Below are 17,506 nucleotides of genomic sequence, written 5' to 3'. Positions count from 1 at the left end.
CTTTACATGTTGGTGTTTCTTGTACTGGTTGTTGCTGTGTCTTGACGTTCTCTTTGTTGTGTGTGTTTTGGCTTTGCACCCTCCCCAATGGTGCTGTTCTTTTTGCTTTCTGTTTAGGGTTTATCTGTATTACAGAGCTGGCAAGTTGTTTCCTTCTTGCAGACACACCTCACCTGCTAATAATGGGTCAGGACTAAAAGTGAAATGATAGGTCTGCAGTTTTGTGCCACATTTCCTGCCATTCCGTTTCCCACCCATGTTTTAAAGAGTTTTATTGCAGTGCCTATGAGTTGTGACTCTCTGCTATTTCTAGGATTCTGTTTGTTGGAGACTAGTCACTTGTAGGGCTTGGGAGTTCTATGGCTTCCTTCACAAACCATATCCCACACCAAAGTTTAACATTTGTGGGCTCAAACACTATTTGCGAGGGTACATTCTGAGTGCTGACTCATAGGAACAGTATTTGCTGAATATAGCTCCATAAAGTGCATTTGTGAATGAAGAGGTAAACACTGATTATCTCACACATTTGTGGATATTGTTTGAGGGGTGGGTGCTTTAAAAAACACAAGATAAAATTTCACCCCGAATTATGAAATCTTCTCTTTTCGTAAAGTTGGGAATATATTCCAGACTTTTTGAGGGAAGTGGCTTCCTGCAAATTGGGTGCAAGGTTGAAGCTGCACACCATTTTACCTTCTGAAGCCGGATATCTAGCTTGGAAAGGACAGGATTTCCTGCTGTTAGGATTCACTCACCGTGAGGCTATGTTGTGTAGTAAGGGGACATGGACTGGCACAGCCTTCAGTAGTCGCAGGTAAGCGGCCAGTGCTTGGAAACCATGCACTTGTGATTCCCTGACTCCAGATGTGCTGCCTATAAGAGGGTACAACTTCCCGCTGCGTGAAACAGTGTGGCTACTCAGAGGTGTAGTTTACAGGAAGAATTTTCTCACTCAGATCTGATGGAATACCCCTTTTTAGTTTTCGCCTGGCGAACAGCTGCGCAGCGTTTCGCGCAGGCGAAAACTTTTGTTAACAGTATGTGTGTGTTGTCCCGCCTCTCTGTTCCATTGGCTAGCTCCATAAATGGAGGCTAGCCATTGGAACAGAGATGCGTCACTCATTCCCCGAGCAGATTTGTGGGCCTTCCGGCGATTTTTACTCATCCCGCCTATTTTCGTGCGTCATGCGGCGGTGGACAGTCGTTTTTTTAGGGGGGGGACGCCATGTTTTGTTCATTTCATAGTGGCTTTTGCAGGAGTGGGCTGCGAGATTTAAGTTGCCAGGATGCGATCAGGTAAGCAGCATTTTGAGAAAATGTTCTTTTCACTTTGTACGTCTACCCAGTCTCATGTCGTCTCCCAGTTTGTTTTAAGTCTTGTGTGCCCGTTCCCGCCCCCCCTCCCGCTGTCCGTGTGCCCGTCCCCCCTCCCGCTGTCCATGAGCCCGTTCCCGCCCCCCCTCCCGCTGTTGTTATTGGGACTCCAAAGATAGAAGTTTCACCTTTCCATAATGACCACCACTATTCTTTCCCAGAGTTCCTATTGTCGCCACTTGTTAATTGTCTCCTCTCTATGTCTACCCATGTTCCCGCAGACGCTGTTGTGTGCTGACTGGGGTGCATAACCGGTCCGTATGTGTGCGTCAGGGAGGAGGTGAAGCCTGTGCACGGCTTTGGTCGACCTCGAGCAACGAGAGTCGGAAAAGGGAACAGTGTATAGATAGGCGTCCACTACGGGCTGCAAAAATATTGTGGGGAGATGTAAGAGATGACTGACAGGGAGAGGAACCCCGCAAGGATAGCCAGCCGTGAACTGGAGCTCCTGGTAGAACTGAGGGCTTTGGCACAGGCAGCCCGACATTTGAGGAAGCCGGTGTGAGGTCTACTGAGCTCCTCCTACCATTGGTTTCAGAGCTTGGATTTTCGTGGCGGTCTCTGGGGTAGAGCCGCAGCAGCATGTCAGGAAGTCGCGAGGAAGAGCGCAGGAAACTGGCCGAGATCATCAACCACTGGAATAACAACCGGTTGGACCTGTTCAAAATCAGCCAACCTACTGAGGTGTGTCACAACCTCCATTCCTAGATATCAGCTGCACCCGGGACTAGTTGCACAGTAAAATCCAATAAAGACACTGCACATGACGATCAAGTGCATACGGGGATCAGCTGCAGTCAAAGATCCAATATACTTTAGCGATCCACTGCAATCTTTACCATGTGGTTAATGGACATCTGGCACAATTCGAACGCAACATTCACTACACCCAAGGGCCTACTCCACACGTCTTACCTAACCCTAACCCCACAGCGTTTGAGACACACCCACCCTGTCAGTTAGTCTAGTGCAGGTTCCTGGGTACCAATGCTCATAGAAGGTATTCTGGGAGTTGTTTTCGTTTGAGTGGCAGGCCGGATACCAATGGTTTGTTCAGAATAGCCAAGCACTGGAAACATGGCTGTGCTTGCTTCCCTGCCCCCAGGCGGTGTTTGCTTCCCTGCCCCTGGCTGTGCATGCTTCCCTGCCCCCTGGCTGTGCATGCTTCCCTGCCCCTTGGCTGTGCTTGCTTCCCTGCCCCCTGGCTGTGCTTGCTTCCCTGCCCCCTGGCTGTGCTTGCTTCCCTGCCCGTGCTTGCTTCCCTGCCCCCCGGCTGTTCTTGCTCCCCCGCCCCCTGGTTCCCCTTCCCCTGCCACCTGGCTGTGCTTGCTTCCCTGCCACCTGGCTGTGCTTGCTTCCCTGCCCCCTGTCTGTGCTTGCTTCCCTGCCCCCTGTCTGTGCTTGCTTCCCTGCCCCCCGGCTGTGCTTGCTCCCCCGCCCACTGGTTCCCCTTCCCCTCGCTGTGCTTGCTCTCCTGAGTGTGTGTGTGGCTTTAGGTGGGTGTGTGTGGCTTTAGGTGGGTGCGTGTGGCTTTAGGTGGGTGCGTGTGGCTTTAGGTGGGTGCGTGTGGGTGCGTGTGGCTCTGGGTGGGTGCGTGTGGCTCTGGGCGTGTGTGTGTGTGTGTGTGTGTGTGTGTGTGTGTGTGTGTGTGTGTGTGTGTGTGTGTGTGTGTGTGTGTGTGTGTGTGTGTGTGTGTGTGTGTGTGTGTGTGTGTGTGTGTGTGTGTGTGTGTGTGTGTGTGTGTGTGTGTGTGTGTGTGTGTGTGTGTGTGTGTGTGTGTGGGTGTGTGTGTGTGTGTGGGTCTGTGTGTGTGTGTGGGGTCTGTGTGTGGGGTCTGTGTGTGGGGTCTGTGTGTGGGGTCTGTGTGTGGGGTCTGTGTGTGGGGTCTGTGTGTGGGGTCTGTGTGTGGGGTCTGTGTGTGGGGTCTGTGTGTTTTGTGTGGCATTTGCCAGAGATTAAACTATTGGCATTGTAAATGACAATGCCATTTATTTATCTGTTTTCAAAACTAACACATAAATACAAATTTTGTCATTTACAATGCCAATAGCTCAAACTTTTCAAAAGGCGAAACCATTGCATTGTAAATGCTTGTTGGTATTGAGGGCACCAAACATCTAAAATCGCACCCATTTCATTTCAAAAGGACTTTATTTGTTTTTTTTACACAAAACCATAAAATTTCACAATACAAAAAATTACTCAGGTTTGTTAAAAAGAAAACATTAAAATATACGTCGGTTAATACAGGTATGCCCTGGCATTAAAAGGAAAATCCATCTATTACACATTATAAAAGGGCATTTTCTTCATCATGTCCTTTTTCTGCCTTTCCATTACTCTCCGTGTGGAGAAGGTCTTTTTAATGTGCCCTACATCTTTTAATGGTGATACCTTCTGGGTTTAAGAACAAATCCAGACGCCCCTCATTTCCAAGGCTGGTTTTGAGATACTTTAGCCACAGAATCTTGGTCATACAGTCTAGGCTCATTGTCTCTTTCAGGAGACTATGCGTTAACCCAAGCTGCTTATTGAGCCAACACGGGCTAAGAGGACGGCGTCGTCAGCATAAAGCAAGACGGGCAATCCTCGACGGCCCACATAAGGGTAGTCCGCCACTGTGTCCACCAATGTCTCTTCAAGGTAGTTTATATAAAGGTTAAAGAGAAAGGGTGCCAGGATGCACCCCTGCCTGACCCCCCCCGACTAGTTCTAAAGTTCCTTGTTGCCTTGAGGTCCATTGTGTATCTTACACTAGCCCTTGTATCTCTATGAAGATCTTTCAAAAAGTTCACCAGTTTTTGCTCTACCCCCCCATGGCCTCCATGGACTACCACAACTTTCCCCGGTTGACACAGTCAAAAGCCGAGGAAAGGTCCATGAAGGACATGTAGATAGTCCCAGATCGTACAATACTGTAATTGCCCAATATCAAATAAAGATTTAGACATTGCGCCACAGTCGAATTCCCAGTCCGGAACCCGTACTGTACATCTGAAATTATCTGCTTCTCCTCTGCCCACGTGGTTAGCCGTTTAAGTATGATGCCCCCTAGGACTTTTACAATGGAGTCAATCAGGGAGATGGGCCTATAATTTAGGGTACTGTTTCGATCTCCCTTCATAAACACCGGTACGATTGTTGAAAGACACCATGACGATGGGCAACCCTTTTCTGCTGCGGCGTTTCACACTACTGTTAAAATTGGGTCCCAGAATGGGGGGCTAAATTTAAATAGATCAGGGGGAATACCATCTGGGCAGGGGGCCTTCTTGTTCGATAGATTATTAATTCCCTCTGTCATTTCTGCAACTGAAAATGTCGTGGACGCCGCTACCGTCTCCACTATTGGTAGGTCAGGGCATGGCACAGTGTCTTTGAAAATTGTTGCAAAATGGGACACCCACTCATCCTCTGTGATATTTGATCCCACGGCATTCGTCCCTGTCATGATTAAGGGTGAACAATTAATTGTGGACCAGAATCTAGAGGAGCTGCCCAGGGTGACGGGATCCAAAAGTTCCTTCCAGAGATCGTTTTTCAATTCCTTTTTCCTGGTGGCCAGTACACTTTTATAGATATGTCGGAGTGTACGAATCCTACTTCTGTCCCGGGGATTTATTTTAAGGGCCTTTTTTAGTTCTCTGGATGCCTTAGAGCAGTTATGACAGAACCACTTGGGGTCTCCAGAAACGTGTTTCCCCCTGGCGGCCTGTAGCATCTTACCTACATGATTGGCTATGCTATCAAAGGCTTTAAGAACTCCTTCACCCGGTGTTTCTGTACTGGCCCATATTAACAGTTCAGTGGCTCAGTCTTTTTTTAAGCTCTCAAGGAAATCGGGCGGGGTAACCCGATTCCATTTGAGACGCGTCCTCCATTTATGGGATGCAGCGTGTCACTTCCCACGATTTTTTCCCTTTTCTTCATGAGATTTACTCCTAGTAGGATACAGACTGGATTATGGTCACTATGTGCGCTTGGTGTTATGCGAAAGGCCAAAAGGAGATTCATAATAGCTCTGGAAACTAAGATAAAATCTATGAAACTCCCTGAACTTCTACCCTTAAACGTGGGTTCCTTTTGTGTTGATAATGGTGGTGCAATGCTCATAGTGAACAGGAGATCTTGCTCGTCTAGGATATGGTTCAACTCATTTCTCTGTTTTGTGTGCTCAAAATGTAACCCCATTATCTGCTGGCAACCCATGGTCGATAGGGTGTTTAACAGTGGGTTGCCGCAGGGATGTACATTGAAGTCACCTGCTAATAGCAGGTTCCTTCTAGTTGGGCCGCGACATTGTGTTATGAAGTTATGTAGTTCTATAAACCTACAGCCCTCACCCTGATTGGTTGCATTATAGTAGGTTATCACGCACAGGCTGCTTTCTTTTTTCCCCAGGATAATGGCCTGGATGTTTCCATTGTCTGAGGAAAAAGCCCTAATACTACATCTTAGTGCCAGGGAGGTAAAGATAACTAATCCTCCCGACGCACAGCCACCATTTGAGCTTTTTGCAGGGACATAATATGATTTATATCCCACCAATGACAGGTAACTGTTGGTGAGCCATGTTTCTTGAAGACAGATGATGGAATATGTACTTACAAACTGCACCCATAAGGGGTCTTGAACCTTTCCAACCAGGCCAGCAATATTCCAGGAGAGAATGTTAAATTTGTTATTAGCCTCTCCAGTCACTCAAACAGGCTGTCTAAATAAGTCAGGTTGTGTTGGTCTAGGGTGGGTTACCCTGCAAGGACCTTTGACTGCTGACAGTGCAGTATCAATGGGGTTGTCAGAGGTAAAGTTATTAAAATCGCTCTCTGAGCTAACCGATGTTGGAGGGTACACATAAGAGGTATCTTGTGATGGGAGCCTGGCAGGGATGCCAGAGACAAAGTTATTAGAATCATTCTCTGGGCTAACCAATTCTGAGACGTGTACAGGGGAGGTAAAAGGATCGTCATGACGGGGGTAACTTTCCCCCCAGTGAGTCGCAGTCATTAAGACCCGATAGGGGGTTGAATCTGTTTGTGACCTCTATGTCCGAAAGATAACCTGGTCCCCCCCTCATCTGGGCTGCATTAAATCTCGGGGGAATTATTTCCCACCCTTCTAACCTTCTGGGATAAGCCTAGTTATTAACAGGCATCCTATATCTATTGGGGTAGTGGCAGGGAAAACCCTGCAGCCCCGGTCTGTAAAAGAATCCAAGGGGCAATATTTCTATTCCCTGCCCCCCATGCAGGGGACCACCCTCTGCCTCCCTAAGTATTGTCTCAACTGGGACTGGGCTGTTGAAATTTACTACAATGCAGTCTCCTTTCCTGGTTTTCCTGGAGTGTCCCACCGAGGCTACTCGTCGAGCCATGATTATATTATGTGCTGCCCTGTTGCCTCCTACAGTGTTTCGAGAGAGCCAATGTGTGACCTTGTTTTTAATCTGGGAGTAGTCCTCTCTTTCTCCTTGACAGAGAGGGGGAACATTGCCCAGAACTATCACTAAGGGAGCGCTTTCGGGGGGTGGGGGGGGGGGATCTAGAAACGTGCAATTACCCACCCCCTGCGCTAATGGTTTAGTCTGTATGTGGCCGTTAGTCATGATGACCGATTGATCGCCCTCAAGCTGGTGTATTTGGAGAGTCCTCACAGTGCTACGGCTACCCTCCGTACTCTGACAAGTGTCCTTGATGACAGTTGAACTGTTGTCATTGTTAGTGAAAATTCTTTTTCCGGATGGTGTTGCAGGGTTAGTGGGGATAGGTGCGGGGGTTGGTTTGGAATTGGGCCGCTTGCCTGAATGATTGGCTTGTCCTCAAACCTTATTAACATCCACTAAAGAATGTAACAATTGAGTATTGTCAGCTGAAACCTGTTGCAGTTTATCAATACTTGTGCTAATTATTTTCATTCTCTCAATGAGAGGTAACATTAGGGACTTTACAAGATGTTCCACCTGTCCAATCAGCCTTTCCTCTCCTTGTACCGTCGGTGGAAAATGTTTCGTTTGTTGCGGTGGACCATTTATCTGGGGACAGGGTGCGCTCCTATTCTGAGAGGGAGAAATCACCTCTTTCTGTTTATGTGTGCCTACCCCTTTACCCATCTTAGTTGTTAATTTGGGGACTTTGGCCCATTTGCCTTTCTGTTCACCTCTTCCCATTTTTTGTGGTGCCTAGGGCGTACCAGTGTATTAATTGGGGGTGTCTTACAGGGCACAATTTCCTCATTGATGTTACTATTTTGTGTGTCCTGTAGGCTACTCCCCAGGATAATATCACTTTGTGTGTCCGACCCTATACTTATATCGGGCAAACCCAAGTCCATAAGGCGTTGGTTTAAACGATTCTCAGGGGTTATACAACTCTTGATGGGACCCAGAGAGGATCGTTTAGAAAATATTTCTAATGAGAGCCGTTTTTCCACATCTACTATCTCCCGGTCTAGTGTGGCTGTTGCCCGGTTATATAGTTATCTAGAGTCCCCATGAGGCTCCCGCCTGTGTGTTTACAAGGTGGATTTCCCCCTTTGTCTGTTTGAGTGGGCATGGTGTGAGAGATAGCACTTAATTGTGAAATATCAAATAACAGTTGTTCTCAACATATATATGCTCAGACCTTAGGGTTCCGGAAACGTCTTGTTCGCCTATAACTCCAGTCACTACGATGGCAGTCGCGATCATAGGGGGGTGGCCCGGCCTCCTTCGGCCCCGGACGGCCACAGACGACCCGCCCTTTGCCCGGGCTTAGCCCGGCACGTCCCGCGCGCATCCTCGCAGGACGAGGGACCTGTAGAGTCTTTATGCGCCTGCTGGCGCGTTCCTGCTCACAGGGTCGCGCCCCTAAAGATCCTAGGGCATGTAGTTCAAAGCTGGTCCGGCGGAGCCAAGCCCGGCCGGTCGTCCACTGTACGGGAGGGGCGGAGCCAAGCCCGGCCGCGGGGAGAGGTCTTTAGATGAGCTGGTAGGGGAGAGCAGCCCAAAAAGAAAAGGAAACAGCCAGCAGGACACCAGGGGACTTGGCCCCTGTTGAGTCTTTATGCGCCTCCTGGCACGTTCCTGCTCACGTCGTCGCGCCCCTAAGGATCCTGGGGCATGTAGTTCAAAGCTGGACCGGCGGAGCTAAGCCCGGCCGGTCGTCCACTGTACGGGAGGGGCGGAGCCAAGCCCGGCCGCAGGGAGAGGTCTTTAGATGCGCCGGTAGGGGAGAGCAGCCCAAAAAGAAAAGGAAACAGCCAGCAGGACACCAGGGGACTCTGCCTCTGTTGAGTCTTTATGCGCCTCCTGGCGCGTTCCTTCTCACGTCGTCGCGCCCCTAAGGATCCTGGGGCATGTAGTTCAAAGCTGGACCGGAGGAGCCAAGCCCGGCCGGTCGTCCACTGTGCGGGAGGGGCGGAGCCAAGCCCGGCGGCGAGGAGAGGTCTTTTAATGCGCCGGTAGGGGAGAGCAGCCCAAAAAGAAACAGCCAGCAAGACACCCAGAGTCTGAAGTCCGGAACACCAGCAAATGCATTCTTTTAAACTATAATCTATTTGAGGGTCTGGGGGGGTTTGAAGTCTTTTAAATTATTTTGTACGACATAAGGACTGTGCAGGCGTCCAGTAATGGTGTTTGTTCTTGCAGCCAGTCAATTGGATCACACTTTGGTTTAGTAGACTTGAAAGAGAGAACGGGGGGTGGGGGGCACGTCCAAAGCGGTTCATATCCTGTTTTTAGGGCCGCTGGTCAAACGGTCAAGACGTATAAGAGTTCAAACTGTTTCAACAAAAGGATGCTTTTTGAATGACTTTCTACTTTCGAGCTAAGTCTGGAGTAAATTTGCGGAGTAGTTTTGGATGCAGGAGTAAGCAAAATTTCCCAGCGCCACTAAAAATGGAAAACTTGTTTTCAAATGCCATCCCTCGCCTTTAATTTTTTTTTTTGCGCTGCCTGGAAGTGTACGAAATTTGCATGCAAGAGCATAGGTGGCTATGCTGTATGATTGCCAAATTTGGGGACAAAGTTGTAGGCAAATCCGAAATACAATGCCTTATTAATGGAAATTATGGCTGAACCATAACTACACAGTGACAACAGTTGTTGTTATTGATACATACACACACCTTTTTTTAAGTCTCGGCCTGGCAAAAAGCAGCCATGCAGAGGACCTTGTGGAATCAATACGATTCCAGCGGGCACGCGGGGAGACAAACAAGACAAAAGATGTGCATGCAGGGATTGGCCCCTTTACTCGCTGGACTTTTTGTTTCACGTCGTCAGTAAAGCCAGTCCCCGCGTGCACATCTTCTGTCCACCCTGTAAAGAGCCTGTGCTTGTTTTACAAGGATTGGCAAAGAGCAAAGACTTCCTATCTGGAAGTCGTAGTCCCTGTTCACTATCATTGAGTGAAAGTGCCACATTACACTGGTTTGTCCAACAAAAACTGTACTTTAGTGGGATGTTTCTGATGTCAAGGAGCTGCTCTATATCTTTCTTTTTTAAATTTTCAAATCAACAAATACTAATTGAAGAAAGTGAAAGGTCTTGTTTGCTGGTGGTATGTGTATTGTGCCATGGGCTTGCAGCCACTGGTTTTCCAACAGGCAAATTGTGCACATTGTGGAAAGATGCATCCGCTGTTTGTCATCTGCTCAAATATTTACATCCTGTCTTTGGCACCGAGCAGCTAAAAGAACTCTGTTCACACAGAAATCGAACAATAGGAAAAGTTATGTATAAATAGATGCATGAAGGCCTATTCCTGCCACATCAATGCTTGCACCAAGCGTAAAATGTGATACAATGAAAATGCATAAATGATTATCACGTATTTTTAATGATATGTGGATAACGTTTGCAAAATTACACTTATTTTGTGAAATAAATTGCAGTGATCCTGCAAATATCTCTGCAAGAGTATAACCCGCCAAGAAAAGTCACAGGAGCTACAGGGTTGACTAGAAAATGTCTCTCTGCATCACCTGCCCTAATTAAACCAATCTCCTGCAGGTTATAAAACACACAAACGTTTGGATTAAGCAAAATAATGAAAACTTGCACTTTTAACCTCATAGGAGCGTCGAACATTTAGCGCCCAGTGCTGAACGTTCGAAGAACAAATGCTGGCCCGTCGGCCAACGGTCGTGCGCAGCACTGGCAAGGTAGTGCTTGCGACGACCGTTGGCTGACAGCAGCACTTAAGGGGTTAATGGTAGTCCTTGAATGTTTATGGTATGTTTACTACAAACTCTCTACTATTCTCTACTTCTCTCTCCTCTACTCTCTACTACTCACTCTGCTACTCTACTACTCACTCTCCACTACTCACTCTCCACTCTCTCTACATCTACCTCTCTCTACCTGCACACATATATATATTTATCCAACAAGGCAACAGCATTTGTTGCCACAAACGGAGAGCACAAACGAAAATCTTCAGGCTGCGTGCTTTTATTGTGCAGTCCCCCTCTGACAGACGTGTTACGCCTCACGCCTTCATAAAAATATATATATGCATTTATATATGTATGTGAATATATACATACATATATATACACATCTGCATATCTATATAAATACAAATATAAATGCATGCATTTTAATGTTTATATGTCCCCCTTAGCTGAGATAGTGGCCCCCTACGGAATTGAACAAATCAGCTATGCTGATGACACTCAGCTTGTGGTCTCCCTGAACCAGGCCGATCATCTCTGCCACACGAATCTCAGTGACTGTCTTGTTGAGGTATCAAAGTGGATGGGCCAGTCTCAGTTAAAACTTAACAACCAGAAGACTGAAGTGATGCTACTGGGCAGGAAAGCATCATTCAACTCCCCCACGTTATGGCCCCCCTCTATGGGTGCTAGTCCAACACCAAAAAGCGGGATCAAGAGCCTAGGCTTCTGGTTAGATAGGAATCTCTTGTTTAAAGTACAAGCCAGAAAAATTGCAGCCACTTGCTTTGGCCTGCTAAAATCTCTACGAAAAATCCTCCCTCAACTTCCTGATAGAGCCAAAAAAATCCTGGTCCAAGCCATGATTTTGTCGAGACTCGATTACGGTAACGCGCTCTACCTGGGAGCTCCAGTCTCTGTGATCCAGAAACTGCAGGTGGTCCAGAACTCAGCAGCCAGATTACTACAGCGCACTAACCACCGCTCCTCAGCCAAGCCAGCGCTAAGATCCCTACACTGGTTGCCGATCAATGAACGGGTAAATTTCAAAGGCCTCTGCATTGCCCATAAAACTTGCAAGGCAAAGGCCCCCCCTATCCTCACCAATCTGACCAAACTACATAAAACTACGAGAAACCTCCGTTCCAACGTCCTTAACCTGGCACAAGTCAACAGAATCAACAAGGCCCAGACGGGCGGCCGCCTATTTTCCTACAACACCTCAAAGTTGTGGAACTCTCTGCCCCTGCCACTTCGCCTGGAGCCCAACCATCTTTCATTTCGTAAGAAAATAAAAACCTGGCTCTTCCCCGGAAATTAACGAACATCTGACCCCGGCTCTTCTCAGACCCTTCTTATTGCAGCTTCAAGCGCTGGGATGCCTCCGGGTAGCCATGCGCTATAAAAGAGCTTTTTCATTTCATTTCATTTCATGCATACATATGCATGTTATGTACATGAAAGTTTGAAAAACACTAATAAAAGCAAAGCTAAAAAGCCACCTAATTACAAACAGAATTGCATTAACTTAAACGAGGGCGAGACCTATTGCATTGTCAATGCTTGTTTTTACTCAGATATTTTACTTTTTGCGCATTGCACTTCGATGAATTCAAGAAGCTGCTATATTTTGCATTTTACCCTTTCTCAACCGTTGTGGGAAATATATGGCACATGCGCTTTATTGAATTCCGACGGTGGTAGGTCCCACACCGACATTGGAATACAACATTTGGTGCAATATTTTCTATTTACTAGCCTTGTGCAATGTAGGACGATGGAGAATTAGTAGAATTCAGCATCACTTTAACACTTTTCAGTGAGAGAGAAGATATAATTCCTTCCGTTTGTTCTGGCACTAATGCACTTTAATAGGCTTCAGGAAGTTACTGTATTATCTACTTCCTTACTATTTCAAAGGGTAGAAGTTTTCACTGCACAGCACTTTTTCATACTATATAGGCCAATTGTGCAGTAGCTCAACGCCATAAGGGCAACTCATGTATGGCATATGTAGTTCCGATTGGGCAAAATGCAATTATTGTACTGCAGGAAGTGATACATAAGGTCGGAGCATTTGCACTTTAGTGAGATATTTTATAATGCACTTTGTAAACCTCAAGGGCAACTATTCCAGTAATTGATATCAACTATCTGCTTGATAATCAATGGAAACAAATGGACTTTGGGGGCTGTGATCGAAAATAAATGTTTGAATGTCTCCTTCATGGCGCTCCAGGATAATAGAGAGATTTTGCTGAGCTCCTAGCTGTGTTGAGTTTAAAATTCAAATGTAAAAAAAGGTGGGTATGAACATTTATGCACTTTGAATTAAGAGAGGAAAATTTAAAATATTGAAGACATTATGAAAGAGCATGATGGACTAGAATTTATGTTGCTCTTTATAGGAATAGGGTACTTTACCATTTCCCTTCTCTCTCTCTCTCTCAAATCGTTTCTTTCTCGCTTGACACGACTTACATAAATGAAAAATCATGGAAATAAAAAAAATTGGAAATGGGATATATGTATTTTTCTGTATGAATTGATTGCTGCATAAACCTATGTGGATGGGAGTTTAAATTTGAATGATTTATTATATGGAACTGGGTTGTGTCTCATTTGTGTAAATAAAGTTTTTGTTGAGGTGTGGGTGGAGGCGTCTGCCTCTTTCTCTATGGCCCCGTCATAGGCTACGGCTGAAAGGCGTAGGCCATTTCACCTTGGTGCTGTCCATATTTAAATAAATGGATGCTGTGTGAGGAGGTGCGACCGCTATCTCAAGGGACGCTTCTACACACACATACATACATATGGATGTATATACATATATCACTTTCTTTCAATACAGCCAGAAACATCCACTAATCTACCTTACCCATATTACAACAGCTACCATATTACAATTCTTAATTCAACACCAATTTAAAACTGTGATGCAACTGTCTTAGAACCAGCTCCACTGATGTGCTTCTCTGTTTGTTTACTGCAAACCTCTACCTGAAATCACGCCACCCTGCCCCACCTCACCTCACTATTAGTATTAGGGCAGCAAAAAATCATTTTCAAAAGATCCTTCAAGACGAAATAATGCCGTAAAAGAATATCCTTGCTGCAAGCTGACCAAATTGACACTGTGGTCTAAAACGAGATGATAGCACAACTTGAATAGCTGCAAGACAGATATTTAGTTCCAGCCACTACTTATAGGATCTTTAATATGAAGAGAAGAAACTTACCGTGCGGCCTTGGAAGCAGATGCCTGTCTACTAAGGAGAACTTGCTGGTTCGCCAGAGCCCGCTGCTTTGCTTCTTGCTGAAGTTTGGCTTCAATCTCTTTCCTCTTCTTGGCGATGAACTGCTCATGCTGCCTTACTGTTTTAGGCAAAGTATTTGTCCACCTGGCAGGGTGCATTGGTTTTCCAAGCTTCTTTCCTGAGCAAAAAAAAAGGATTGATAAAAGCTAGGTTTAACAAAGTCAGAGGCAAAGTTTATTGAGTATTGCACTAACATCTTATTAAGTCAGGGTGCTGCAACAAATATTCAAACTTTCCAGCTTGAAATCAACAAAAAGGGACACACTACAGTAGAGAAAATTAAGAAAGTTATCATTAAACACTGCTATAGCAGATGAAATAAATCGATCTAATAAAGGCTTATGCCAAGGATAATCAACCAACTCTTATAAAGGTATACACCTCATTGAATCAGTGATTGGCTGTCTCATATAACACCCACCACCTGCTCGAGTTTACATCCTAACAAGGAAAAGGAGTGCAGACTCACGTTGCACAATAAGTGGCCAAGCCAGAAACACATAAATTAGGGGCATTACTAGGTTATGTGGCCCGTCGATTTTCCAGTTTGCATCACTTCAAAGATGTTTTAACTACCAGAACATTTAAAGGCATTGTAAAAAATATAGAATATTTGCATGTAATGGGAGATTTGATGTGCTTAATTTAAGGAGGCAAACAAGGGAAGCATGAACCTAAGATTATCTTCAAAAATTCCATAGTTCCATCATAATATACGTTTTTAATACGCCACATAGGAAAAAAGTCCTTGTTGGTTTTCTTAATAAACCCAAAAAAAGGAGAAAAAAAACAGTCCCACGCTGAGGCTATGTAGAGGCTGGCACACTTTTTTTGCGAATGCATAGTCTGATTTTTTGGTCTTGCCTACTAGATGGAATATGCACTGTTGTGAGACATTACTTTTCAGTGGGATCCAAGCCCACCCCCTGCTTACCACTGGTTAGTTTTACAGCCATTCTCATTTACTTGCTTCTTACTCACTAGATCTTGTGTGCCTTTCTTTTTCTTTGCGCATTAGTCCTTCCCCTCAAGAATGAATGTATTACTTATGTCCTTCCACGGCTTATTGTTTAGGCGGTACTTCATTCTTTTTGCTTAAGCACTCCATGAGTGTGTGTGTTTTCCAGTTGTCTCCCTTGTTCCTTTCTTCATGCTTGCTGTTTTTTTTCTTTTTAATTACCAATCCAACAAGGTAACTAAAAAGAAAAGAAAACAAGCACTGGCGTTGCCAATAGGTCTCGCGGTAGGAAAGTTTGAGCTATTGGTCTTGTAAATGACAATTATTTTTATTTATGTGTTGGTTTTGAAAATAGCTAAATTAATTGCTTTGTCATTTACAATGCCAATAGTTATAACTTTCGCAAATGTGACACCTATAGTATTTGTAATGCAACATGTTTGTATTTACGTGACTTAGATGTATTGATATTACAAATTACAATGGCTTTTAATTGTTTTACATAATTAATACTTAAATAAAAGTGATTTTAATTTATAATGGAAATAGCTTAAACTTTTGTAAATAACTTTTGTGAAGATTATGTTCAGTGTATTTTATTGTGATGAAAATCCAAGAACAGAAGTGAAATATTAACATATTTTTGTGACATTTGTAATAAAGCTTGAAACATTGAGAGAACATATTTAAACCAGTTGTTGTTGAATGGTTGCGCGTAATTATGTGGCACTGAGTGGTATTTGGAGTGTATGTGTTTTGTTATGGTATACTATGTTTTGTTATGATATGCTATGTTTTGTTATGCTATGCTATGTTTTGCTATGCTATGTTTTGCTATCCTTGTGTGTGTGTGTGTGTGTGGTTATGTGTGTGGTTGTGTGTGGGGGTTGTGTGTGTGTGTGTGGGGTTGTGTGTGTGTGGGGGGTGGTGTGTGAGGGGGCGGTGTGTGAGGGGGCGGTGTGTGAGGGGGCGGTGTGTGAGGGGGCGGTGTGTGAGGGGGCGGTGTGTGAGGGGGCGGTGTGTGAGGGGGCGGTGTGTGAGGGGGCGGTGTGTGAGGGGGCAGTGCGTGAGGGGGCAGTGCGTGAGGGGGCAGTGCGTGAGGGGGCAGTGCGTGAGGGGGCAGTGCGTGAGGGGGCAGTGTGTGAGGGGGCAGTGTGTGAGGGGGCAGGGTGTGAGTGGGAAATGCGTGAGTGATCTGTGTGTAAGTGTAGTTGTGTGTGTGTGTGTTTGTGTGTATGTGGGTGTCTGTGGGGGGTTGTGGGTGTCTGTGGGGGGTTGTGTGTGTGTGGGGGGGGTTGTGTGTGTGTGGGGTTGTGAGTATGTGTGTGTGGGGGGTTGTGTGTGTTTTTTTGCATGTGTGGGGTTTTGCATGTGTGTGCCATTTTGTATGTGTGGTTTTGTGTGTGTGTGGTTGTGTGTGGGGGGGTTATGTGTGTGTGAGGGGGCAGTGTGTGAGGGGGCAGTGTGTAAGTGGGTTGTGTGTGTGTGTCTGTGCGTGTGTGTGGGTATGTGTGTGTGGGCTGGGGTGTGGGGGGTTGTGTGCATGTGTGTGTGGTTGTGTGTGTGTCCTGTTGAGTGCCACTCACAAGTCTGGGAAGCACCATATATACTGTTGAGGTCACCTCATACGCATGTTTTCTGACGGTATTGTGCCAATTAAATGTCATAGTGCATTTAACCAGGACCGGCTTCATTAGTTCGCAGTAGAATATTAACAATTTCCTTACCTTCAGTTCACCAGTAGTGAGGTCAGAAGAGAAGGTGCAGCTTGTCCTGCGAATACTGTACAAAGGTCTGACCTACTGGAAGAGGGAAGAATGTGCTGTTGTACTTTGGCTGTTTTGTACAATGGGAGCGGAGGAACATGGGAATAAAGGCATGCCTTTCCACCACAGACGTGGCTGGACACAGAAGAATTAATGACTATCAAGTGGGCCCATTGTCATAAGATTCACTTTCATCCAATCCGGGCTTTTTTACTAACAGCACTTTGGATTATTGGAACTGCTTTTCTAACTATATGCAAGTGAGGGTGATCTGGCGTCCCGGATTTGTCAGATGTATGCACATTTCACTAAATGTAGCCTATATCCTGGGTTGGATGAGGTTTCGCTGAACACTGACTGAGATCAATTCGCATGTGTTCGAGAGCAGGATTAACTGCCTCTAGCAGAAATTAATTTACTTTACACTGATGTGTAAAAGTTGCATTGAATTCCACTCAGTGCCTCATTGTCTGTTTTCCGTGTTGGTGAGCGGTGCCACTAATTCCCAAACTTGACGCAAATTTTTGTCCTACTTCTATGTTTGCAAAATGTCCCAGTTGTTGGTTTTCGAAATCTGGTCACTCTGGTGCAGTTGGATGTTGGCTAAAATGCAAGTACTGGGTGATGTACTCCCCCCACCCCCACCTCCTGGGATCCAGGAAGCATCTAGGATTTGGGCACACGCCCCATCCATGTGTCTGGTTGCGCTTTGATTCAAGGCAGCAGCTGGTGCCGAGTACACATGTTTGGAGGTAAATCAGCGCCATGTTTGGGACCGTTACACAATCAGGCCTCTTTTTACCTCACAGCACACACTACGCATCCAAGCATTGTTACCTCGTCTTTCGTCTACAGTTGAAGTGGCGCACATTATGCCATCATTGTATGCTTAATTTGTATTTAAAGGGCATACAAGATACATTTGTACTAAACAA

The 17,506-nt window shown here is 45.7% G+C and overlaps 1 protein-coding gene across 1 annotated transcript in view; it reads right to left on the bottom strand.

Annotated features, from left to right (window-relative positions):
• Positions 1–17,506, bottom strand: part of SUGP1 (SURP and G-patch domain containing 1) — a 130,848-nt gene that overhangs the window by 109,696 nt on the left and 3,646 nt on the right. Inside the window, exon 2 of the mRNA XM_086946849.1 lies at positions 13,770–13,965. Within this exon, the coding sequence (XP_086802975.1) occupies positions 13,770–13,945 (176 nt within the window). The 5' untranslated portion in view covers positions 13,946–13,965. The remainder of the gene's footprint in view (positions 1–13,769; positions 13,966–17,506) is intronic.

Source organism: Lissotriton vulgaris, chromosome 12 (genome assembly GCF_964263255.1).
Source record: "Lissotriton vulgaris chromosome 12, aLisVul1.2, whole genome shotgun sequence".
NCBI lineage: Eukaryota > Metazoa > Chordata > Amphibia > Caudata > Salamandridae > Lissotriton > Lissotriton vulgaris.
The sequence above is the reverse complement of the archived record's forward strand: the minus strand, read 5'-3'. Positions and strand labels throughout refer to the sequence as shown.